The following is a 27266-nucleotide window of genomic DNA, read 5'->3' on the forward strand; positions in this document are numbered from 1 at the left end:
TGTTGTCGTAAAACCCATCATACTTAGCGACATAATTTTTTCATTGCTAATTAGCGATGGATTTTGTGATTGAAAAATTTTATCGCTAATCCGTCGCTACTTTTCAATTTTAAATGGCCCACCTAGGCATGAAATTCTCCCTCACTCTCTCTGATTACTCCCAAATTAGCCCAACAGGGAAGAGGGGGGCCTCGGGAGGATGTTCGCCCCTTAGAGTGTCGATGGCGAGCCGACAAAAAAGATGGTGTGGCGGGAGTTACAGAGAGAGAAGAAGAAGAAGAACCCCAAAGATCTTCGCCTCTCCTCTCGGAACCCTAGCTCCATGGCGACGATTGCGAACCCTAGCTTCATTTCTTCCTCCCAACCAAGCCCTCTCTCTCATCTTCATCGTTGTCCCTCACTTCGATCACCTTCCTTGGTGCATCAGTTCTCTTCTTCCAAGCCCTCTGATCTTCCTTCACTCAGAATCTGGAGGAATTCCGACGAAGAAGAGAGGGTTTTCGTGAACTCCTCCCTAACAATGGAGCCCACGAAGCCGGTTTTGGGCCCCATGTTTGAGACGATCGTGGACGTTGATCTGGGAAACCGGAGCTACCCCATCTACATCGGCTTCGGCCTTCTTCGCGAGCTTGAGTTTTTTCAGAGGTAGATGGAGATACAAATTCTTGTTTTTTTTTCTTTTTTTCTTTTCAAGTTCAAAATCGTTATGATTCGATTGTTCTGTGAGCAAAAACATGGTGTTAATAGCCACCGAACTGCTAAAAGTTGTAGAAAAGTGTATACGGTTTTACCCAAAAAATAAGATTTTTTTTTCGAAATGCATGCTTCTCAGCTCCTTTTTAGAGGGAGAACATGTTTCTCCAGAAACGTGTTTCTTGCGATGATGTTAATTTGGAAAAATTGAGTAGCACGCTTCGAAAGTTATCCAAAACATGCATTTCTTATATGGAACCAGTGTTACTAGTGAACTACTAAAGCCGTTAGACTGAATTCTTACGTATGTGGATTTTTGTTGGGTTTTCTAATTTGAATTATACGCTTTAATGGATGTGGTTGTTATGATTGGTTCTTGGCTTAGTTTTTGTATAACCACAATAGCAGTGAGGATTTTGCTTTATGAACTTTTGTTAAGTTTTTCAATCCAGTGGATACGTTATTTGTGTCAAAATATTTGTACTTGGGCAATGTTTAGTTTGAGCAAGATATGGTAAGAAATGCAAATAAATGGCGTTGATTGCTTGCAGTCATGTTAAAGGAAAAAGGGTTCTTGTTGTGATCAATACCAGAGTTGCACCTCTGTACCTTGATAAAGTTGTGGATGCTTTAACTCATGGAAACTCGAAGATTTCGATTGAATATGTAGTTCTACCGGATGGCGAGAAGTATAAAGACATGGTTGGTGATGAAAATTAAGACATAGATCTTGAAGTTTAAACAGATGGTCCTTTCTTTGTTGAATCTTGATAAATGTTTATCCTCATTGTTGTGTAGGAAACTCTAATGAAGATTTTCGACAAGGCCATTGAGTCTCGTTTGGACCATCGTTGTACCTTCGTTGCGCTTGGGGGTGGTGTGATTGGTGATATGTGTGGTTTTGCTGCTACATCTTTCCTCCATGGTGTTAACTTCATTCAGACCCCAACAACACTTATGGCTTAGGTTTGCTATCCGCTTCTTATGCCTAATTTGCTAAATCAAAATTTCATCTCAATGTATTCTCAAGCTTCAAATTTTCTTAATATATTCTCAAGCTTCTCTGTGCAGGTGGATTCTTCTGTTGGTGGTAAAACTGGAATAAATCATCCACTTAGAAAAAACTTGATTGGTGCCTTTTACCAACCACAATGCGTGTTAATAGATACAAACACATTGAATACTTTGTCGGATAGAGAGCTCGCATCTGGGATTGGTGAAGTTATCAAGTATGGTCTAATTAGAGATGGCCCCTTTTTCGAGTGGCAAGAGAAGAATATGCAGGCTTTACTAGCAAGGTAGCATTTCCAAGCTCTATCCTTGGTACTATTTGCATTTATTTTTCTGAAATCAAGTCAAGGTGTGTCTATAACATCTCTTTCTGCTCATAAAGCATATTTGCAAACACAATCCTTGATGATGAATACTCTTGATAAGTTAGAAAAGAATAACTAACACATATTCTTCTTCCTTGAATAGTTCCACAATGGCAAAGCAACTGCATCTATCATTTTGCATATGCCAATTGGTTGATCTATTATACCCTGTTCCTCACACTTAATTATTAAAATTTTATAGGGATCCAAATGCGTTGTCATATGCCATCATGCGCTCATGCCAAAACAAGGTTGGGGTTGTGTCAGCAGATGAGAAGGAAAGTGGCTTGAGTGCAATATTAAACCTGGGCCACACATTTGGGCATGTAGGTTTCTATGCCTTGCTAGTCACATCTATGAAGTTATGTCCAGTTTGACTGAACTTTGTAATTGTTCTTGTATTCTTACATGTATTGATGGCAGAATGTGTTAAGTTTCACTAATCTTGCTCATACTTCAGTTTCACTGGTTATTTGTACATGTTGCAGTAGTGCACATCCATTAATCATTTCACCTGTGCTTTTGTTTTTTTTTATTGTTGATATTTGATAGATTTATGAAGGTAAAGTTTTAGGATCATCCAATTTTTTTTTTGCTGTTTGGAACTTTTCCTTGGTAAAGAGAAGAAGGAAGGGGATGATGAACAAACATTGCACAGTTTATGGATTTTAGTGTCCTTGAAAATCAATGAAGTACTTTGTTGAAATGTAAAAACTAAACCAAAAGCTTCTTTTTTGTCTCTACTGTTAATGTTGCATATGTCAGTACCATGATCTTTGTCGTGAAGAGTAGTTTTTTTTTATGACAAGGAACCCTTGTCGAGAACCGGGTCACTTAATGGGCTCGATCCCCTCCACACCTGCAAGGTAAACCCCAGATGGGGTCCACGACCACCCTGCCTTACGTGAACGAAGAGCAGTTGTTGTGGATGTCAAGAGTGGAAAGAGGCCTTTAGAGATGTCTACATCATGACTTATTAAGAATAAAGTTGTTTATGGATGAATGCCAAACTTTTCTTTGGTAAAATGATGTCTCAGAAGAAAATTAGACTGCACTTGTGTATCTCTTAAGTAGTGGTCCTTTGAAATTGAAGAAAGTGTACAAGTGAAGAGTTACATCGGTCTCAATGCTTAAATATGTGAGCATACAATGCTGCCACATACGTTAAGATTAGAATAAAGGGTCAAAGGATAAAAATGTCTTTCAACAACAAAAGCAAATACAATAAGTAGCCAAAAAACATAAATGCCTGTGGAAGCAAATTATAATTGTTGTGCTTGCTGTAGAGTGCATATTAAGCCATGGTACTATTTTATGCAAGAATCAGATTTAACTAGACTCATCTTTTGTAGGGTCAAGAATTAACTTGCATTATATAAAGTTTTCCTTGTTGGTAGAGATAAGCAAATTATTTCTATGTGAGTGCAGGTAGATTAAAATTTGTTTACTCAGCATAACAAGATAGTTGAATATAATGAAACAACAAATGGATGAATGAGATGCATCTGCTTTTGCATGAGGTAGGTAGTTTATGTGCCTTTCCTTATAGGCCATCTTCATCTTCTTGTGACAGACACCTCTTTTTTCTTAGTAATGTGTTAACACCACCACTCAACTTTAAGATCTCTATACTTTTCCTATTGGGGGATTGGAGATCTATGATTGTTGTTGGAGATTTTGATCTTTTGGCGGTTTTCATCCAACTCTCAATTGCTAGTTCTATTAGGTCTACAGTGCCGCCTAATTTAATGTACTCTCACTTACCAGTTCATCATTGTTAATGTATTTGCTTTCTCCATATAAACAGCGGCTCATAATGAGCGTTCCACATGTTATGGCAATGTTTCAAGTATGCTCCTCCCAACCTCGCAATGTTTCACTTGTTATTTCTATTTGGATTTTTGAGCATCATATTCATCAGGTTTATATTGGTATTAATTCAATGTTTGTGTTACCTGTCTTGTAGAGAGATTTTGTTTCTCTATCTCTTCTTTCATTGTTGATTTTTCAAGTGTTATGAAAGATCTCATTTGCGAGGCTCTTAACAAATATATTATATACAATGATGAACCATCTTTACTGATTTTGATATCTATGAACCTTGTCTACATTTGATTACCCCAAGAAAATACTACGAGAAAAGAATCATTAAGAAAATAAAAGAAAAAAAGTGACAAAATTCTTTTTAGTATGCATTTTCTCTTTTAATGTTGTAGCTTGGATCTCTTCTTAGATTTGAGACAAATAAAGGTCTCATACTTGTTGCAACTTAGGATGTAAGCCGAGCTGGAATCCCTCATGAGGACCCACTCATTTTAACATAGGTCCAACTGATAAGTTGTGGAGCCTGATTCAAAGTTTTTGCCCTTGCAGTATAGGAGGGGGCTCTCCCTCGGCGCGGGTCTCGCTGCGCATTCAGCGGGCGGGGTTCCAGGGGGCAGTGCCCCTCGAAAGAATTTTTTTTGGCTTATGTTTGAGACCCAGTGTCTTATGGATCATACCCAATTTTTTCCTAGCAGCTTAGTTAAAACTGCGTAAAAAAATCCTAATTTTTGGTCAAATGAGAACTTTGACCCTCATTTGACTAAAAAATTCAAGGCGTATACGCCTTGGCTTGAGGTGCGCCTCAAGGCGTATGAGGTGCACGTTTTGGGACTCTTTTTTTTAATTTTTTTTTAAAATTTTACGATGGATTAGCGATGAATAATATCTGTCGCTAGTATTCAGCGATGAATTTTTGATGTTTTGCAATGGATTATATTCTGTCGTTATTTTAGCGGCGGAATATAATCCATCACAAAATTGAATTCGTGCTTATTTAGCGACGGATTCACGATGAACATGATTCGTCGTGAATCCATCGTAAATTAGCGACAAAAGTAGTAACAAATCAGTTTTATCGCTAATTAGCGACGAAAAATATGCGACAGACGCTATTCGTCGCTAATTCATCGCTAAACTGTTTAACAACAGATTAATGATGGATAGCATCCGTCGCTAATCTACGTTTTTCTTGTAGTGAGGTGAGGTTAAAACCCCATTAGGTTTGACCCAATTAACGGCCAGCCAAATTGTTTAATTGGGCCAAGCCCAGCTCGAGTTCATTCGGGCCTAGGCAGCGAGCCTGACCCGATGCAGGCTAGGTAAGCTACAGCCGGTCAGGCACCCGGCCCGATGGCCAACCCTGATCATGATTCGATGCGTATCCACTTTGTCTACAACCTAATTCCTACAAGCTTAAAAGGTTTGATTAGTTTAACTTGTAAAAAGGCATTAGTAACACGATTTCCACGGGGGGCTAAAATAATTTGGAGTTTTTAGTAATTTTGGTTATACCTATGTCATAACAGCAATACTAAGCGCTTACGTGTAGTCCCCTTAGTATTGGAGATCAAAGCACTTCATGCAGACAAAGTTGTCAGCTTTGTCCCCCATGAGGCTCGGCGCGGCTTATACGTCTGAGCCGATGCATCATGAGCCGGCTCCAGTTGCATTAGAGATTGGACCCATGCATTCTCACATGATTAGCACTGTTTCGTGCATGCAGGTGGGCGAAAGTGTCCTCAGTGAGTTACGAGTCCAAGGAATCACCTTCTGAAAGGCTTTCGACCTCGCACAATGGGCCCCAACCATGAGCATCGTAGGCAAACCGAGTGAAGGCCTGTCTGAACCCTTCGTTGTTAAGCAGACCCAGGCTGACTGTGTAGAGCAAACGGATATTAACTTCACATATAAATCTAAATTTGTTTTTGGTACGGTTGGACTTATAAAGTTTGGATGCGATTTGAATCAATACTAAATCTATGTTCAGATTTGGATAAAATCTGTTTCATTAGTGCTTACATGCAATTAGAAAAATGATCCTTCGTCACATATGCATGCATACTCACACATAAATCAAACGTAATGAGCGTGTGAGTGTGCACAGACCATTCAAACATGACGAGTAAATCTTAATCTAGTAATCTTTCTCTCTTTATAAGATCTCTATATAAATACTTCTCTCTCTAGGGATGGCAGCGGACAGGGGCGAGGGACAAGGTCTTCACCCCCGCCCCATTTCAAAATCCGAACCTTCACCCCCACCTCCATCCTCGCACGGGGATGGATTTCAACCTCCACCCCCGCCTCCATCCCCGTTTCATGTCCTCCATCCCCGGTCCAAACGAGGGTGAGGCAGTGGGGCCCCGTTTCCCCTTAGTCTATATATATAGTCATTCTTTAAAGGATTGGGAATGGGGCGGGGCGGGGAAAAGCTTAAGTCCATCCCCGCCTTCATCTCTGCATGGGGATAGATTTTAACCTTCATCCCCGTTTCATGTCCTTCATCCCCGGTCCAAACGGGGCGAGGTGGGGCGGAGCCCCATTGTCCCCAAGTCGACTGCCATCCCTATATCTTTCTCTCTCTCTCTTCGTTCATGGGATCCTATTTAAGTAGCTTTCCTAATTTCTTTTTCTCATAGGATCCTATGAAAATAACTTCCCTAATCTCTTTCCCTATGGAAGCAAGACGAGAATCTTTTCTTTAAGGTGTGTTTGTGTCATGTAAGGAAAGTGAATACCATGTTTGCATTGCCGCAGTCAGGTCCACAGAACTTTTTGTCCCACTTTTTTTTTCTCACGTTTATGGGGAAAGCCCAAGTTTTCCACGGAATGCAAACACACACTGTAAGCAAATGCATGAGAAAGTTGGCCTGGATACTTATCAAGGAAAGAGATCCACAACTCTTTCCTTAACAGTACTAAATTCAAGGTGGTTGATCCAGCATGTGATAAAGCAGATGACAATAAAAGCCACAACACTCCGATCCGATTTACTATATCCAAATCCAATTTGCATCGGTGATACTGGGTTGGGTCTGGTAAAACCGGACCATCGATGTGGACCATGGCTGATGGCTCCAAGCCAAGTCGGCAAGCCGAGTTAAAAAAATCTAACCAGGGGTAGTTAAATCCGCAACCGTGGGGTTATAAATAGCACAATAAGGGCTCACTTTTTCCATTTTTTCTATCTCCGTCATCATTCCTTGGGATGAAAATTCTAAGGGCAAAGAAGGAACGAGCTTTTGTCGTTTACGGACTGAAGTGAGGGTGGAGATATTCTCTTTGGTTTCATCCTCATCCACCTCTCTCTCTCTCTCTGCGATATCTTCTTCTTCTTCCTCTCTCTTTGCTCTCGATATCATCTTGCTCACACTGTTTCGTAGGCTCGGAGGACTCCGGATTGATACTTGCTTCCGGTGTCCGGTGTAAGGTACGTCTCTCTCTCTCTCTCTCTCTCCGCGCCGATCGGACTAACTCGTGTTTGGATCTCTGCTTTGTGATGGTTTTCTAGCGTTAAAGGTGGGAGCTTGCGGTAGGAGAAACGAATTCCGCGTGATCTAGCGTTTCCTTTAAGCTGTGTCTGCGAATCGGAGTTGTTAGGTTGCATCTTTTGGGGGTTTGGTGGTTTTCGAGGTCGTTGAATCCGAAAGGCTGTTCCGCGTTGGGGAATTGCGTGAAAACCTCGTTTCTTTTGGTGAATTTGTGGAAAGAGTTTGTGATCCTGCTTGGAGAAGGCGTGAGGTACTGATTTTTTTTTCTTTTTCTTCGTTTTTTTTGTTTTCCTTCTGTGAAATTCGATTGTTTGGATGATTATCTCATACTTCGGTATCGTTGTAGTCCTTAAGCTGCTGTTTATGCGTTTGATCTGCGTGAGTTTGTGAAATTGTGCTTGAAATTACAAGTTTCTGTGTGTGTCTGCATTTGCTTGTTGATTCGTCTCTTGAAAATGGAAAATTGCTACTTCCTCACGAATAAATTAGAAATTGTCTCTCAAAATCCGTGAACTTCAATTGGATCGGTGGAATTCATTAATTATACTTTGGCTTCAAAATTTCTTTCTGTGTTCTCTTTGTTTCTACCCTATATGCCTGTGAAAATGTGATTGTGTGTCTGTGTGTGTGTGTGTTTTATGACGAAGTTCCCTGCCGACTCGGGTAATCTCCGGGTGGGGTCACCTACACCCAAGCCCTTACGGAGTCCACCAGTGAAAGGCACCCACACACCCGGTGGGAGTCAAACCTGGGACGAAGGGATCATCACCTTCTCCACATGCCCGCTAACACTTGGGCGACCTGAGTGGGGGTAGGATTGTCCTCCCCTTGTTTCTCTGTTTGCATAGTCTGATCCATGGAGGCGAGAAAGATGTAAAGTTTCATGTATGGTTTATCTTCTTTGAGACTTTTAAGTGTTCTTGAGATCATTTCTGCATAGCTATGAGGTAATTGAACTTTGTTTCCCTGTCTAATCAGTCTTTTCTGGTGTATGAATTCATTGATATATGGAACAAATCATGTCATTGAATCAGCTACTTCTATTAACTCTGCTTGTAGAAATGATGTGGTGTCTGATGGAATTCCCTATAAAATTTTCCTGCTTTTCTGTCTGAAAAGTCTGGAAATATAGTGTAGTGGAATAATCGTAATTGGCACATTCGTCAGACCTGTAGAAACTTGTAGTAATTTGTGGAATTGTTGAGATGCTCTGTGTACATTATGACAGGCAGGCAGGCCGGCAGACATTGGGTGGATTGTTGCTGTGGGTTGCACTGACCTAGTCAGTGCAATTTTCACAATTCCTTTGCAAGTGTAGAAAGAAGAATTATATGCTTCACTTTCATATTTTGTGCATCTTGTAAGGAGATATGCGGAAATACAAAGAGTGCTATAAGCACTTACAATGTCCACCAATGGACAAACAAAAGAGATAATAGCCAAGTCCACAAAGGGACAACACAACACAAAATATAAATGTCTCTTTATTGAAAGAGAGGGAGCTCTCAAGAATGAAATTATACAAAGGGGTTCACCCCTATTTATACAAATAAAATGAGAGAAGGGGGAGGCCATGTGGCCTCAAAAGGAGAGCCACAAAGGGGGCTCCCATGGAGTCATTGGGAGCCCCCAACGGTCACAATTGTGACCGTTGGGGGCCCCAATGACTCAATGGTGGGCCTCCTTAAGTGGGTAAAAAAGAAGGAAATAAAAAACGAAAATAAAAAGAGGAGAAAAACAAGTACCCTTATCGGGTACATGTGAAATGACTAAAATACCCCTATCGGGTATGATTGAATATATATATATTTATATGTATATATATATATATATATATATATTGATTACATGTATTTTAACACCCTCCCTCAAGCTTTACAGGGATATAACCGAAAGCTTGCTGAGAAGGAACATAAAATAAGGAGTTGCAAGGGCTTTAGTAAAGAAGTCCGCCAACTGGTACTCGGATGTAACGTAAGGCAGTGCTATGGTTCCTCTTAGGTATTCATCACGAACATCGTGGCAGTCCATCTCGATGTGTTTAATACGCTCATGGAAGGTGTGATTGCTTGTGATATAGATTGCGCTTTTGTTGTCACAACACATCTTCGAAGGAGTAGAGATGACTATGCCCATATCACTGAGGAGATTTCCTAGCCACACAAGTTACATGGTTGTAGTGGCCATAGCACGATATTCTGCTTCTGTTGAGGACAATGATATTTTGTGCTGCTTCTTGCATCTCCAAGAAATCATAGTCACCTAAGAAAACACAAAAACCAGTAGTTGAGACTCTATCATTGGGATTTCCTCCTCAATCAACATCAGTATAAGCAATTAAATCAAGTGATGACGAAGAGGAAAGAAAAACTCCCTTAGTTATGGTGTTTTTGATGTATCTGACTATCCTTAAGACTGCACTCATGTGCACAGTTGTAGGTGCATGTTGAAACTGAATGACTGAGTGAACTGCATGAGCTATGTCTGGCCGAGTGATGAATAAGTAGGTCAGAGACCCAACAAGTTGGCAGTAGGGAGTAGGATCCTCGATGAGTGTTCCATCTTCCAACCTTAACTTTGCATTGATAACTTCAAGGGTTTTTGTCTTCTTATCATCGGAGATACCAGACTTAGAACAAATGTCAGCAACAAGTTTCATCTCAGAGAGAATGTACCCTCGAGGAGAGTACGCTACTTCAATTCCTAAAAAATATCTTAAGAAACCAAGGTCAGACATGTCAATTTTCTTTTAAAACTTTCTTAATATCATTGATTTCTTGCTCATCCCTTCCAGTGATGATCATATCATCAACATAAAGTAGTAGAATAACTACTGAAGACCCTGCACTTTTCACAAACAAAGCAGTGTCAGTATAGCATGAACGAAAATTCAAACTTGTCATTACATTGCTAAATTTATCATGCCAAGCCTTTGGAGCTTGTTTTAAACCATATAATGCCTTTTTAAGTTTGAGAATTTTATTTTTACCAATACATACTCCTGGTGGAGGATCCGTGTAAACCTCTTCATTTAATTCACCATTTAGTAATGCATTCTTAACATCTAATTGATAAATAGGCCATTTTTTAACTGACGCAACCGCAATAAGAGTCCTAACACTAGTCATCCTAGCTATGGGCGCGAAGGTTTTTTCATAGTCTATACCGTATTCTTGAGTGTATCCTTTTGCTACCAACCGGGCTTTATAGCGTTTTAATGATCCATCACTACAACAACAACAACGACAACAACAACGCCTTCATCCCAAACAATTGGGGTCGGCGATATGAACCAAAAAGAAAATCATTGTGGGTCCTCCACATGAATCCTTCTCCTCTAATCATTTTTATCCAATGTCATGTCCTCGGTGAGGTTCAAAGCATTCATATCCTTTCTTATCATCTCCATCCAAGTCTTCTTAGGCCTACCCCGACCTCTTTTAGCCAATATATTTTCCCTTTTCTCCGTCCTAACCAGAGCATCATTAGGCCTTCACCGAATATGCCCAAACCATCGTAAACGATTCTCACTCATCTTATTTTCAATGGATGCAACGCCTACCTTCTTATGTATTTCCTCGTTCCGAATCTTATCTTTTAGTGTATTTCCACACATCCATCGAAGCATACACATCTCAGTTACACTCATTTTTTGAAAATGATGTCTCTTGGCAGCCCAACATTCCATACCATATAGTAAAGCGGGTCTAATTGTCGTCCTATAAAACTTCCCCTTCAACCGCAATGGCATTCTACGATCGCACAACACTCCAGTTGCACTTTTCCATTTCATCCACCCAACCTTAATCCTATGATTTACATCTTCATCAATTTCTCCATTCTTTTGAATGACAGATCCCAAATATTTGAAACAGTCATCCACCGTTATTTCTTGCTCACCAAGCTACACTATACTCTCATCACTACTTCGTTGCTTACTAAACTGACATTTCATATATTCTGTCTTACTCTTGCTCAACGTAAAACCTCTTGCTTCCAAAGTCTGTCTCCATAATTCTAACTTAGCATTAACCCCAGCTCTAGACTCATCAATCAAAACAATATCATCAACAAACAACATACACCACGGCACATTCTCTTGAATTGATCTCGTAAGTTCATCTATCACTATATCTAATGATCCATCACTTTTAGTTTTAATTTTGAAGACCCATCTACATCCAATCGATCTCTTTCTAGTGGGTAATGAAGTTATTTCCCAAGTGTTTACCTTTTCAAGGGCACTAAGTTCTAAGTTCATGGCTTCAACCCATTGGGGAATGTTTTTGGCTTTATTATAATGTGAAGGTTCATGAAAAGAGTGTAACACAATTAGACACACTCTATACCTTGGAGTTAGAGACTCATAGGAAACAAACCTATTAGGAGGATTGGAGATTCGACCGGATCTCCTTAGAGAGGTTTCTTCTATGTTGGAACCTTGAGAGTATTTTTCTAAGGCACTCATGGGAACTTGTTGACCGCGCCTAACATAGGTTTGGATGGGTCTATCACTTTCATTTTCAACATTGTTAAGAGGAATATCCTCTAGATCATTCAACAAATCATTAGAGATTTCCTCTTCTTGAGGAGTCCCATCTTCTTGAGAGAGAAGATCAAATAAGAAATCATATTCGCTTTCGTCAATATCTTTAGTTTTCTCAAAACCATTTTCATTTTCTAAAAAGGTTACATCTTTGGATACATATAGTTTGTTATTTTTAAGGTCGAAGCATCTAAAACCCTTTTGATTTTCACCGTATACTAAGAAAACACATTCAATAGCTTTAGGAGATAATTTGTCTCTTTTATGAGTAAGGACAAAACATTTACACTCAAAAAATTTTAATCTATTGAAATCGGGTGTTCTTTCAAATAATTTTTTATATGGAGATGTATTTTGTAAGGATGAAGATATCATTCTATTTATCAAGTAAGTTGAAGTTAAAGCGGCTTCGGCCCAAAAACTTTTTGGAATTTCTTTGGAGATAAGAAGTGTCTTACTAGTTTCCAAAATGTGTCTATGCTTTCTTTCGGCTAGACCATTTTGTTGAGGAGTCCTAGGACAAGATCTTTGATGACAAATGCCATGTGTTTCCAAATAATCTTGAAATTCATTTGATAGATACTCTCCACCCGAATCGGATCTAAGAGTAGAGATATTACTTGAAAATTGATTTTTGACTATCATATGAAATTTCTTGAAGAAGTCAAAGACTTAGGATTTTAAATTGAGAAAATAGATCCACACATATCTAGTGTAGTCATCAATGAAAGTAACATAATAGGAGTATCCTTCTTTCGATATGACGGGAGAAGGGCCTCAAATGTCTGAATGGACTAACTCAAAAGGTCTTTTGGACACAAAAGTTCGATTTGGAAAAAGAGTGGATTTCATTTTTCCAAAAATACAATTCTTGCAAACAAAATGTTTCTCGTTACAAAATTTCTTTCCAAAAGGAAAGGAGTACATTTTTGAGAAACTTGGATGTCTAAGTCTTTGATGCCAAGTTTCAATATTTTTATCTTGGACATGATTACAAAAAGAGTTATTGGGAAGTTTCAAGTTGCTCATGTAATAGAGATCTCCCCTCCTATGACCTTGCCCAATCTGCTTCCCGGACCGGAGATCCTGTATAGAGCAATCCTTAGTTGAGAAGGAGATTTCACATCCATGATCACATATGTGAGAAACAAAGAGAAGATTTAAATTAAGTTGAGGTACCACTCTTACGTTTGGCACAAAGAAATCTTTGAAAAAATTTAAAGTTCCAAAACTTTTTACTTGTAATGATGTACCATCGGCGGTTGAAACATAAGAGTTTTTAGAGTTATTACACAAATCAGAAAGCCTATTTTCAAGAGGGGTCATATGAAAGGAAGCTCCAGAATCAAGAATCCAAGAAGACATACCTGGAGGAGAAGAAAAAGCTATGGCTGCACCCGAGGTTGATGGCGATTTGAGTAGAATTTGAAGTGCTTCCGATAGTTGAGCAAGAGAGAGGGACTCCTTCCCTTTGATAGTTTCCTCCTTCTTTTAAGTAATTTCTTCAACGAAGGCAACCTTATTCTTTGGTGCTTCATTTAGCTTAGGGCAATTAGGTCTTATATGACCCGGTTCTTGGCAATGATGACAAATGACTTTTCTATAGTTGTCATTATAGTTATTTTGCCTCCCAAAGTGTGGAGGTTTATAGGCTTTCACATGATTGTCGGGTTTAGACACGGCCAAAACTTCATCTCCTCCCTTAATCATGCAAAGATGAGTTTTTTCTTGGCATATTTCGGCTATGGTATCTTCCAAAAGAAGAGGCTTAGATCTATGAAGTAGGGAAGATCTAACTTGTTCATATTCGGGCCTAAGCCCATGTAGAAATTCTCTTCTTAGTTTCACATCTTCACTAGAAACCCACTTTGGTTCTAGTAAAGATAACTCATCCCATAAGGGTCCAAGAGTGCTAAGGTAATCTCTTACACTAATTTTCCCTTGCTTAATAGTCCGAATTTTTTCTTGGAGGAAGAATTGACGAGCAAGGTCTTTTTGAGTATACATACCTTTCATAAAGAACCATGCTTCATTTGCTATCCGAAATTTAGCAATGTTGGCGCAAATTTTGAGCTCCACATTGTTCATGAACCAAGCAAGAATATTTGCATGCTTGATTTCCCAATCTTCCACTTTAGATTGGTGATCTTCAATGGCCTTCATGCGGGCATTTTCTTCAAGAGTTTTTTCTTGATCACCATCCATCTTGGTGAGTTGGAGTTGCGGTTCCGGAATGATGCCCATAACGTAACTCCAAAGCTTTTTACCCTTGAGGTTGTTCTCCATGGCGGTGGCCCACATCATGTAGTTGGAACCATTAAGTTTGAAGGAGAGATCAATCTTTTGTTTTCCTTCCATTTAACCTCTCTCAAGAAGATAAACCAAGAAAGAGAGATACAAAATAAAAAATATAACTAGTCAACTAGTTATATCAAGAATCAAGAGCATACACCTTGCTCTGATACAGATATGCGGAAATACAAAGAGTGCTATAAGCACTTACAACGTCTACCAATGGACAAACAAAAGAGATAATAGCCAAGTCCACAAAGGGACAACACAACACAAAATATAAATGTCTCTTTATTGAAAGAGAGGGAGCTCTCTCAAGAATGAAATTATACAAAGGGGTTCACCCCTATTTATACAAATAAAATGAGAGAAGGGGGAGACCACATGGCCTCAAAAGGAGAGCCACAAAGGGGGCTCCCATGGAGTTGTTGGGATCCCCCAACGACTCAATGGTGGGGCCCCTTAAGTGGGTAAAAAAGAAGGAAATAAAAAAAAGAAAATACAAAAATAAAAAGAGGAGAAAAACAAGTACCCCTATCGGGTACATGTGAAATGACTAAAATACCCCTATCAGGTATGATTGAATATATATATATATATATATATATTTATATGTATATATATATATTGATTACATGTATTTTAACACATCTTACACTAAAGAAGCCCCTTTTAGAAAAAATAATGTTGTGATTTGGCAGCTCATTAATAGTCATTGGAATGTTTGATGGTAGGTGCCAAGTGCTTTGGATTCCTATTTTATTTTGGAAAATATTGTCTCTAGGGGCACGTTTGCTTGGGATCATTGAGAATTGTTCTTTCATAATAGTGGGAGAATGGTTTTCATTGCCTCATTTCTCACGTGCAAGCAAATGTGATAAAATGGGCACATTTGGGGCCAGTTTACTACTCATGTGATTCCCAATCACATTGTTCACCCTGTGATTTTTTGGAATCGTATGATTTCAAATCACAAGATGAAATCACATGTGGTTTCAAATCACATGAGATGCAAGCAAACATGGTCTAAGTTCCAGATTTTAGCCAGTAAAAACACTGTTCATACATGAGCCTATTTCCCTTTTATCTTCCTTTTTCTTCCTGGTGCATGAGTGGTGCTGATCGTATGCTTGTCAGCTGTAAATGCTGTAGTCTGTTCCATGTCTATAGTGTCTTGGGAACCATCAGATCTATGACTGATAACTATTGAGATTACAATGTGGTATGTGTGCTGCTCATATGATTGGTAATTGGTAGTGGAAGATGAGTAACTTGGTATTTGGTCGCCTAACATTTCAGTGTTTTGATTTCTAGCTTGTCTTGTTATTGTGGTAGTCATAGAAGTATGCATGTACAAGAATTTCATAGCTACTATTTATTCAGTAAATGCTTACTATCACATTCTTGTTCTGCTGTGGTGAAGGTGACAGTGCCAATAACAGAGGAGTTTTGAAGATGGGAACCTTGCAAGGACCTGTTATCTACCCAGCTGTCCATGTAAAACAGGAGCGTGGCACCAGTTTCTTGATAAGCGGATCTTATCTGAAGGCAAATGTATTCAGAAATGGGACTTGTCATTCTATAGGCAGTTCAAGAGGTTGGATAAGGACTAGGGATCTACTCAGACCAGCAGTTGCAAGAAAACACTGCACAATTAAGTGTAGCTTCAGTTCATCATCAAATGGTAGTGGAAGTATGGCAGAGAATTTTAATGAGAATGATGAAGAATATGTTAATTCTAGTGTTGTTGAAGCTGGTATGGTATAATCTTTGCCGTTCTAGCATTACTTAAAGTTTAAGAACTTATCTCAGGACTATGTGCACCTGGTCAAGTTACTCATTAAGTTTATGCTGAATTGTTCTCAGGGTGTGTACTAGTGCTAGATTCATTATTTCAGTGAATGATAGTTACTCAAAACAACAATTTATTGCATATGTTGTTTGAACTATTTTTTCCATTCTTCATATAATGGATCTACACTGAGTTACTTTTAGGCCCTGTTTGGAAACTAGTAGCTGGGATAGGAAGTGCCATTTGAGGAAGTGGGAACTGCCAAATCCTGGATTTGGCAGCTACCACGTCTTGGAGGTGGTAGCTGTGGATTCCATTCTTTAGTGTAAATACAAAGGTGAGAGGACCTCACTTCCCATACCAAATGCATAAAGACCCATCCCAGCTACCAGTTTCCAAACAACCACCACAAGGTAGTTTGACCAAGTTTTGCCAAATGCATTAACTCCTATCCCATCTCATAGTTTCCAAACATGGCCTTAGAAACATACCCAACTTTATGAAATTTTGTAATATACAGAATTTTATGTCTATTTAACACAGTTAGTTATGCAGCTGTCTATTTTTCATTCCCTTTGTGAAAACATTTACCCTGCCTTAACTCATGAGAGAACATGAAATATGTAGCCTTTTGTGATTTAGAACTTTTTACTCTATTTTACATTACATTCTTTCTTTATAGTTGTCCCATGATATAGCTTCTTATGGATCCAAACCGGATACCCTTCAACCAGAACCCAATCATGATATTTTGCATTTATCACAAAATTGCATGATAAACTTTTCAACCAAAGTAAACATTTATATCACAATTTATTCAAAATATTGCTATAACTTAATTTATCATGATTTTTTTAGAACATATATAGCTAATATATTGAAATATGAGATATGAATGGTAATATCATCTAACAAATTATACGCCCTCCTTTATATTTTTCATATTTCAAGTGATAAGTCTTTTTAGTAGCTTTCAAGAAAAGACAGGTCATTTTATAGTCAAACAATGGGCTGTTTTAGAGCCAAAGAACCTCAAATTTCTTTATGCTGTTAGGTTCCATGACCTGTTCTTTCAATGTCAACTTCCTCTTTTAAATTTTACTTCTTTTTTATAACTGTGCCTTTAGTTCCTATTCATGTTTGACTGAGGTCTTCTCCATCTCTGAACTTTTGAGGCCATATATAAGCTAATTTATAATGGACATGTTTTTCTATTTCGGCAAGTTATGCATTTGGGTCTGCAGTCATCAGTATACTTGTATTACATGGCATCAGATCTGGGCTATCCCATGGTATGCAGGATTAGCTATATCATTACCTTGAAACAATTTCTAGGTGTTACATAATTTGAGTTTGTGATTGATCTCACTTACATCCTTACAATATTATTTTTGATTAAAAATAATATAAACTTGTTGAAGTTATCAGATTCTCATGTCGACTGCTTTCACAGTTGAGGTAAGAAGTGGAGCAGAGGGTTTTCTAATTAAAATGCGGGATGGTCAGCATGTAAGGTGTGAGCATAACAACCCTCATGGTGGACCTCTACCAGATTATGCTCCTCATCCTGCAATTGTGTTGAAGATGGAAGATGGAAGTGGTCTTTTTCTTCCAATCATTGTCAGTATGTACTTGCTTCCTGAGAAACATAAGTTCATGTTCTCCTATAAATTAAAGTTAAAGGCATTTGATGACAAATTATTATCTGATGCATCATCATGTTTTACTCATTCTTATGCTGAGAACTTGGATGCGATGTTGAACAATCTGTTGTTAAACGCAGTGGAGATGCCAAGTGTATTGCTGATGGCTGCAGTTCGCAATGTCCAGATTGTCTGTTCCCTGTTCCTCTAATACCTACTCCATTTGTTTTATTGAGATCTGCTGCTTAGGTTTAGGATTCGGTTGCATCTGTTATGATTGGTCTGTAATTATACTGAACTTTTTACCCCAGGCAAGGCCAACACTTTATCAGATACTAAAAGAAATGATTTCAAAGATGGGTTATGAGGTAATATTTTCTGAAAGGTGGCTTTGATATGTTTATTTTTTTCTTTATAGCGATTCTGTATCATCTTATTGTGGAGATACTGGATGCATCACTAAAGGTGCTTCTCATTTTCAGGTAAAACTAGTTCGAGTTACAAAGAGAGTGCATGAGGCTTATTTTGCTCAATTGTATCTTGCAAAGGTACATCTACTATTTTGTAATCATTCAGACATAAAATTAGGAGCTATGCAATCAGTTGAGTTCTAAATCTCAGCTATTTTTCTGTTCTATAATTTACAGGTTGGTGATAGTACAGAAAGGTTCTGCTTTGATCTGCGTCCATCAGATGCTATTAATATTGCAGTAAGATGTCAGGTACCTGTATTGTTCATCGGAGTATAAATTATTAGTATATGTCTCCATACCTATGCTGTTTAGTACCACAAATTGGCATATTAACTTAGAAAATTCTATGATTAAATCTCTACTGTTTAGTACATGCATGCAGTTTCTGTTTTGGTTTGAATCTTAAAGTTGATTCCATCTGTCTGGATCTTCAACTGGTTAATATCATATCTTGGAAGTTCTCTTGTACTGTTTTGCTATTAGTTTGTTTTTCAATAATGTTAATATGGATTAAGCAACCTTATGTCCATTGGTGCTGATAAACAAGCTGAGGCTCTTGTGGGAATCTATTTCAATGGAAAGTAACAAAGTCATAAAGTTATTATTCACTCTTGGAGAAATTTGTTTATTGTGCACAACTACCATATTTGAGAACATCAAGCAAATTTTGTGTTCTTCCCTTTAGGTGGTGAATGGTGGAGAAGAAAAAATGTGTGTTTCACAAGATTCAGCAAGTTATGTTTTATTTAACACTACCAGGATAGAACTGTCATATGGGAAAGGACATCCTATTATTTTGTAATTTCCCATCACAAATAGCACATAAGGGTACATGACACGGCAGAATTGGAGTACTGCTGTAGGACAGTAAAAATTGAGGACAATTTGGACTTAAGAACGAAAAACGACGTGCAGTTCCTGGGAAAAGACAACAACAACAACAACTACTACTACGCCTTCATCCCAAAACAATTGGGGCCGGCGATATGAACCAAAAAAGAAAATCATTCTGGGTCTTCCACATGAATCCTTCTCCTCCAATCATTTTTATCCAATGTCATGTCCTCGGTGAGGTTCAAAGCATTCATATCCTTTCCTATCATCTCCATCCAAGTCTTCCTAGGCTTACCCCAACCTCTTTTAACTAATATATTTTCCCATTTCTCCATCCTTCTAACTGGAGCATTATTAGGCCTTCATCGAATATGTCCAAACCACTGTAAAGGATTCTCTCTCATCTTATTTTCAATGGGTGCAACGCCTACCTTCTTACGTATCTCCTTGTTCCGAATCTTATCTTTTATTGTATTTCCACACATCCATCTAAGCATACGCATCTCAGCTACACTCATTTTTTGAATATGATGTCTCTTGGCAGCCCAACATTCCGTACCATATAGTAAAGCGGGCTTAATAGTCGTCCTATAAAACTTTCTCTTCAACCACAATGGCATTCTACGATCGCACAACACTCCAGTTGCACTTTTCCATTTCATCCACCCAACCTTTATCCTATGATTTACATCTCCATCACTTTCTCCATACTTTTGAATGATAGATCCCAAATATTTGAAACAATCATCCACTGGTATTTCTTGCTCACCAAGCTTCACTACACTCCCATCACTACTTCGTTGCTTACTAAACCGACATTCCATATATTCTGTCTTACTCTTACTCAACTTAAAACCTCTTGCTTCCAATGTCTGTCTCCATAATTCTAACTTAGCATTAACCGCAGCTCTAAACTCATCAATCAAAACAATATCATTAGCAAACAACATACACCACGACACATTTTCTTGAATTGATCTCGTAAGCTCATCCATCACTATAGCAAATAGGAAAGGGCTTAAAGCAGATCCTTGATGTAACCCAACCGTTATAGGAAAATTGGTTGTCACCCCTCCACAAGTGCGGACATTGGTTACTACTCCTTCATACATATCTTTAATTATACTAATGTACTTGAGAGAAACACCTTTCTTCATCATTGTCCACCAGAGAACGTCCCTAGGTACTCTATCGTATGCCTTCTTCAAATCAATAAAAACCATATGCAAATCTTTGTTCCTCTCTCTATATCTCTCAATAAGTTGTCTAAAAAGATGTATAGCTTCCATAGTTGATCTTTCTGGCATAAAACCAAATTGATTCTCCGATATCATGACAATCTTCCTCAACCTAGACTCAATCACCCTCTCCCAAAGTTTCATAGTATGACTCATGAGTTTTATACCACGATAGTTTGTGCAATCTTGTATATCACCCTTATTCTTATATAGAGGCACCAAAGTACTCTTCCTTCACTCATTAGGCATCTTATTTGTCCGCCAAATCTTGTTAAAAAGATTTTTCAACCATTCTAAACCTTTCTCTCCCAAGCATTTCCAAGCCTCGATAGGTATATCATCTGGGCCAACTGCCCTTGATTTCATTTTCTTCAAAGCCTCTACAATTTCTTTCTTTTGAATCTTGCGCATGAAGTCACGATTTATCTTATGAAAAGGAATGAAGAAGTCTCCAAGATCCTGAGCATGACTTCAATTAAATAGCTTATCAAAATAATCTTTCCATCTCTCCTTAATCTCTTTATCTTTAACTAAAACCCTTTACGTTTCATGTTTGATACATCTAACCATACCCAAATCCCTCGATTTCCTATCTCTCATCTTTGCAAGCCTATAAATATCCTTCTCGCCCTCTTTGGTATCCAACTTGTCATAAACCTCTTTATATACCTTATCCTTCGCGTTTCAAACTACTTTTTTAGCTTCCTTTTTTGCTATCATATACTTCTCCAAATTCTCATTATCACGACTCTTACTTAGATTTCTATAACACTCTCTTTTAACCTTAATAGCTAATTTGACATCCTCGTTCCACCATGATGTATCCTTACCTAGCGGTGCACCGCCTTTAGACTCACCCAATACCTTCTTAGCCACATTTCTCATGCCACCCGCTATCTTATTCCACATTGATTCTGAGTCCTCCTTGAGACACTAATCAGCTTCCTTAACTACCTGCTCTACAAACATTCTTTGTTTAGCTCCTTTCAGTGCCCACCACTTAATTCTATGATCTATCCTATGTCTATTCCTTTTGCGACATTGTCTAATTCTAAGATCTAAAATTAAGACTCTATGTTGTGTAGCTACACTTTCTCCCGGTATAACCGTATAATCGATGCAACAACCCTTATATCTCTTTCTAAGTAGGAAAAAATCTATCTGACTCGTATTAACCCCACTTTTAAATGTTACTAGGTGAGACTCCCTCTTCCTAAACCAAGTGTTTGCTAAGATCATATCATGGGACAAACCAAAATCTAAAATCCTTTCTCCACTTTCGTTTCTTTCTCCTATATCATAGCCTCCATGGATACTCTCAAATCCATCCCTACTAATGCTTACTTGTCCATTAAGGTCACCGCCGATGAAAAGCTTTTCTCCGTAAGATATCTCTTGTACTACTCCATCTAAATCTTCCCAAAATTGACGCTTAATGGAATCATCTAAACCTACTTGACGTGCATAAACACTAATAATATTAATAATATTCGTACCTAATACTAATTTAATAAGTAAAACCCTATCACCCTTCCTACGGACCTCAACTATATTATCTATAAACTCACGACTCATAGAAATCCCTACTCCATTCCTATTCCTATTTATTCTTGTATACCAAATCTTATATCCCCAAGGTTCTATCACGTTTGCTTTCTCACCTACCCATTTGGTCTCTTGTAGACATAAAATATCAATCTTTCTCCTACACCTAACATCTACTAACTCTACCAACTTACCAGTTAAAGACCCTATGTTCCAAGTGGCTAACCTAATTTTATGGTCTTGGACTAACTTCTTTACCCCCACCCGTCCAACAAAGTGAGGGAACCCTTGCCTATTTGACACCACACTCGGGCGCCGGTTTGACGCGTCGCTTCTGGGCGACGACCTACCTGAGAATGTGTTTGGAGGTAAATTGATGTGCATTATGGATGAGGAAGGTAAAATGGTCTAGGTAAGAAAGATGTAAACGAGAGATGGAGAGGTGAACATGTCTCTGTTGGTAACTCTTTGTAGCATTGGCTTCATCGTTTTGTTTGTTTGCTTTTTCGCATTCTTTTTAGAGCCAAAGAGGATGTAAGAATTTAACATCATTTTCTTGTGGATAGTGTAGTGACTTCGATTAGCTTGGGAAAATGATTGAAAATCTTGTGTCCCTTAGAGTCGTTGGTAGTGCACTGGTGAATGTAGTTGCAGTTTAGCCAGAATCTCAACCATGTGGGGTATGATTGTGTGAAATCTCTTGATGATAGACATTGGCATTCAAGGTCCTGTCAGTGGTTCCATGTGAAGGCCTTCACAACAGGAGCTAAATATTTGCTACCATCTACAATATTCCAATCTAGTTGGAAAATCATAGTTGCAAGTTGCATCCACTCAATCTGACATCATAGATGTGTTCAGCATGTTTTTGTTAAATTGTACATGTGTAATTATATATATATATATATATGTATGTATTTGTATATTTATTTTTAGTTTTTCTTTTTTGGACTGTTTTGGACTTAGCTAAACTAGGTTTGACTAAGCCCCCAGCCCCCAACGGCTAGATTTCTAGCTGTTGGGCTCCCAACAGCTAGAAATCTAGCCTTTGGGGGTAGTCCCTCTCCTCTTCCTTTTAGCCTTCTTTCCCTTCACTCCTCTCTATCATTGTATATATATAGGGGTCTTCCCCTCTTTGTTATGTGTGCTTTTGCACACTCATTCCATTGAATAATATATATATTTTTATATTGCGCCTTATTGTGTATCCTTTTTGTGGGATTTATGAGTGTGTTTTTAGAACACTTTTGTGCCCCCCTTTGTGGGTTTTGTAAGTATGTTCCTTAGAGAACACTTTTGTTGTTATCTTGACTTTTGGTTCATGATTAAAACCTCCTTGAATCTTTACAGTTTTGTTTGCTAGGAAACACACCTTGGATCATATTTTTTTTACATCAAAATATGATTTTATTGATTCATGAAATTTTGGCACATTGTGGGCCATTTATATTTGAAGCCCTTGAAAAACTTGCTTGCATGTTGCAAACGCATAGTTCAAAACCTATTTTTTACTAAACAAACCATGCAGACCACATCTATAGGGTTAGATCCCCTCCAAAATTATAAAAAGTTGAAAAAAATGTTTTTTTTAACTAGATTGTATATACAAATGATTGTAGCAAATATATATATAGTGTTGTTAGGTACTTGAGCTTCAAGGCATGAATTGTATGCCTCGAAGCGAGGCGTGTGCTAGATGCCTCGAAGTGTAAGGCTGAGGCGCATGAAGGCTTGAGGCACGCATCTCAAACCATGAAGTGCATATCTTGCCCAAGGTAGCACCTCAAAGGCGAGGTGTGCATTTCATTTACATGAACGAATGAACGATCCAACCCCTCATTTGACCAATAAATTCATTATAAAAAATGTTAAGACAAGGAAGTTGTACACGACAATTCAAGTACAAGATTTTGATGATGAACAACTGAATTTCAGCTAAGGCAATGAAGAAAGATGAAAATAATTGAAGAATTCGTTAAAGAATTTGTGAAGACAAGTATGTAAATGTAAATCTCTTTAAAAGTTTTAGATTCTTGTAAGCGCCTTATTTTAATTGCATATCTTACTTGCATTTCACCTAAAAATACTTAAGAAAAACTTTTCTAAAAGAACTCTTGGCGAAAATCATTTTAGAAAGCTCTTTGCCCACATTTTCAGGTTTATCAGTCGACCAATAGACTCATCAGTCGATTAATTTTTTTGCACCAGTTTTTTAAAGCAAAGCGTCAACTTTCTGATTAGTTGACTAATCGACTCTTAGTCGACCGACCAGAATGTTCGATTTCTGAAAAATTTAGCAAAAGTCGATTGAAAGTTTTTTTTAGTCTACTGATGATTTTCATCAGTCGTCTAACTTTTCTTTAGTCGACTAAGTTTCAAAAACTAGAATTTAAATTTGTTCGGCTAGACACAGTAGTTGACTGATTTTAACTGTCAGTCTGCTAATATTTGATTTCAGTCGACTAATAACTATTCAGTCGACTAATATAGTCGTTTTTTGAAACTTTTAAAAGGTGCGTCTTGTCAGTTTTTCAAACGAATTGACCATTCAAAATTGACTGTTTTAACACCCTTTCATACCACCAACGTATGAAATTCCTCAACTATAAATAAAAGTGTGATCTACACTCAAAATGATTGAATTGAATCAAATTACATTGATTTGAAAGATCAAATTTTTTGTTTTTTACTCCTATTCATTCAAGTATTTGTTTTCTCACTCACTGAGTATTTTCACTCTAGTTTTCACTCCAATTCTTTCTGTGAGTTAGTGAAATTGTGAGTTGAGTATTTTAGCAGCCTTAGAAGCCTATTTCACTCCATTTGCATTCATAAAAAAAGCTCGTAGGTTGATTGTAAGTTGGTTATTTCAATTTTTTTGTAAAAGGACAGTCTCTTGGTTTAAAGGAGAAGTTTGCTTTCAGCAGGGTTGTTGCTGAAAGTGGGACCAGTTTTGGTCTGTTTGATCTTGTGGTGACACAAGTGTGATAGTGAAAATCTCAAGCGGGTTTTGCTTGGGGACTGGATGTAGGTCTGAAAGACCGAACCGGGATAAAATTCTTATGTTCTTTACGTGTGATTGCTTTGCAGTATTCAAATTCCTTCAAATTTCAAAGACGAAAATTAAAATTACTATTTAACCCTCCTCTAGTGCTCGTTGCATCGATCCTACAATACTTTCATGTGGTATCAGAGCAAAGTTTGTTATCTTTTGATCTTACCATCATTTAGCATAACAACATCTTCTCAGCACAAAGAATAATGATCCTCAGTTCGTCCTCCTCTCTTTGACGGAACAAACTATGGCTATTGGAAAGTAAGAATGACAATATTCCTACAATTCATGGATCTTGAAATTTGGAGAGTCGTTTCGGAAAAATACCAAGTACCATCAACTGATTTCAGCCTATGGACCGATGAAGCAAAGAAGACTGCTTCACTCAATGCCAAAGCTATGAATGCGCTATATTGTGCCGTTGACAAAGTAGAGTTCAATCATATCTCTCAATGTTTTACTGCAAATGAAATTTGGCATACTCTTCTTATGACTCATGAAGGTACGTCAAAGGTAAAGGAATCTAAAATTGTCTCTTTAGTTCATAAATTTGAGTTATTTGAAATGAAGCAAATTGAGTCGATTTCTGACATAATAACTAGAATGATCGATATTACTAATACTCTCAAATACCTTGAGAAAGAATATTCGCAAGTGGATTTAGTTAGAAAAGTCTTGAGGTGTTTAACCCCTGAATGTGAGAAAAAGACCACAGCAATAGAGGAAGCCAATGATTTAAACACCCTTTCTCTTGAAGATTTAGTTGGTAATTTGATGATATATGAAGTTCAACTTCAAGATGGACAAGAAGAAGAACTAAAGAAGAAATCTCTTGCATTCAAAGTCACTTCAGACTCTGAAGATTCAGATGAAGATGAAGATGAAGATATTGCCCTTATCACTAGGCATTTCAAAAGATTTATCAAAAAAGGGAGATTCCAAAAAAAGATGAAGAAAATTGAATCATTAAATCCTGATAAAGTCAAGTGTTTCAACTGCAAAAAGGTTGGACATATCAAAAGAGATTGTCCTCTTCTCAAAATCAAGCCTAAGGACCAATTCAAGAAGAAAAAGGCATTTCAAGCAAGTTCGGATGAAAGTGACTCTTCTTCCGATGAAGAATCAAATAAAGAAGTCGCCAACATGTGCTTTGTAGCACAAGAAGACTCGGTAAGTCAATTTGATTATGATGACTTATTAGAAGATTTTAATGATTTATATGCTAAATTTAAGAGTCTAAGTTTTAAAAACAAAGAGTTGAAAACATAAAATTTGACTATTGACTCTTAGAACAATTTATTACTTCAAGAGATTAAAGATCTCAAGAAGGAAAACTTTTCTCAAGCATCTAAGATAAAAGAAACTGACATTAGAACCAATGTCTTACAAGAAGAGATATCTAGTTTGAAAGAAAAATCTAATGATCTTCTCTCTATAGTGACTAAGTTCACTAATAGTCAAAAAAATCTAAAAAAACTTTTTGGTTCTCAAAGATGCTCGGTTAACAAAACTGGATTGGGATATAGTTTTTTTTTATACTCAAAATAGGCCAAACTATGTGGTAAAGAATCAAAGTCAAAATTCTCAATCACTAGTTTAAAGAACTCAGTTTTCTAGACATGTATATCATGGTAGAAACATATCACATCATGGTACTTCCAATGCATATAAGCCTAGACATGATTATTCATCTTATCATTCTAGAAATGCTAAATCATTTTATGATAGAAAGAGTAATTATTCTTAAAGGAAACCAAAATCCAAATGGATTTGGGTTTCGACTAACTCTCGTGGACTTGAATATAAAAAGGGGTCAAATACTTTGTCTTCCAATTTTGTTGTAGGTACACAAAATAATGAACAAGTAGATCTTGGACAACGGTTGTTCCAAACATATGACTGGAAGGCCAGAGTTATTTTCCACCCTTCAAAATAAGTATGTAGGAACCGTCACCTTTGGTGACAATAGTAAGGAAAAAGTAATCGGTATTGGTAATTCAAAATTTTCCTTGATAGAAAATGTTCTTTTAGTAGATGAATTAATGCATAATTTGTTATCTATTAGTCAATTATGTGACAAAGGTTTTGTCGTTTCTTTTGAACTTGATTTATGCTTAATTTCTGATTCTTGTTCTAAAAAATCATCTTTAAAGGAAAAATAATGAACAATGTATATGAACTTTATCTTGATGAGTTACCCACCTTCAATGAAAAATGTTTTATTGCTTCAGATGAAATTCAATGGTTATGACACAAGAGACTTGGACATGTTAACTTCAAATTAATTTCTAAGTTATCCAAAAATGATCCTGTTAGAGGCCTACCTAGAATATCATATAAAAAGAATCATTTATGCGATGCTTGCCAAATGGGTAAACAAATCAAGAGTTCTTTCAAAACAAAAGATATAATTTCAACAAATCGTCCTCTCAAACTTTTACATTTAAATCTATTTTGACCATCT

General features: G+C 37.5%; 1 protein-coding gene and 1 pseudogene across 1 annotated transcript in view; both read left to right on the forward strand.

Moving 5' to 3' along the window:
* The first annotated feature begins 241 nt into the window (after positions 1–241).
* LOC149832303 (3-dehydroquinate synthase, chloroplastic-like) lies at positions 242–8702 on the forward strand (annotated as a pseudogene).
* Positions 7185–27266, forward strand: part of LOC149832304 (bifunctional nuclease 1-like) — a 36121-nt gene continuing 16039 nt past the window's right edge. The window contains exons 1-8 of the mRNA XM_090014431.1: positions 7185–7323; positions 7405–7634; positions 15646–15978; positions 17468–17638; positions 17798–17847; positions 17969–18025; positions 18140–18205; positions 18305–18379. Coding sequence (XP_089870557.1) covers positions 15678–15978; positions 17468–17638; positions 17798–17847; positions 17969–18025; positions 18140–18205; positions 18305–18379 — 720 coding nt within the window. The 5' untranslated portion in view covers positions 7185–7323; positions 7405–7634; positions 15646–15677. The remainder of the gene's footprint in view (positions 7324–7404; positions 7635–15645; positions 15979–17467; positions 17639–17797; positions 17848–17968; positions 18026–18139; positions 18206–18304; positions 18380–27266) is intronic.

This window comes from Nuphar pumila, chromosome 7, assembly GCF_984573655.1.
Source record: "Nuphar pumila chromosome 7, dmNupPumi1.hap1.1, whole genome shotgun sequence".
Lineage (NCBI taxonomy): Eukaryota > Viridiplantae > Streptophyta > Magnoliopsida > Nymphaeales > Nymphaeaceae > Nuphar > Nuphar pumila.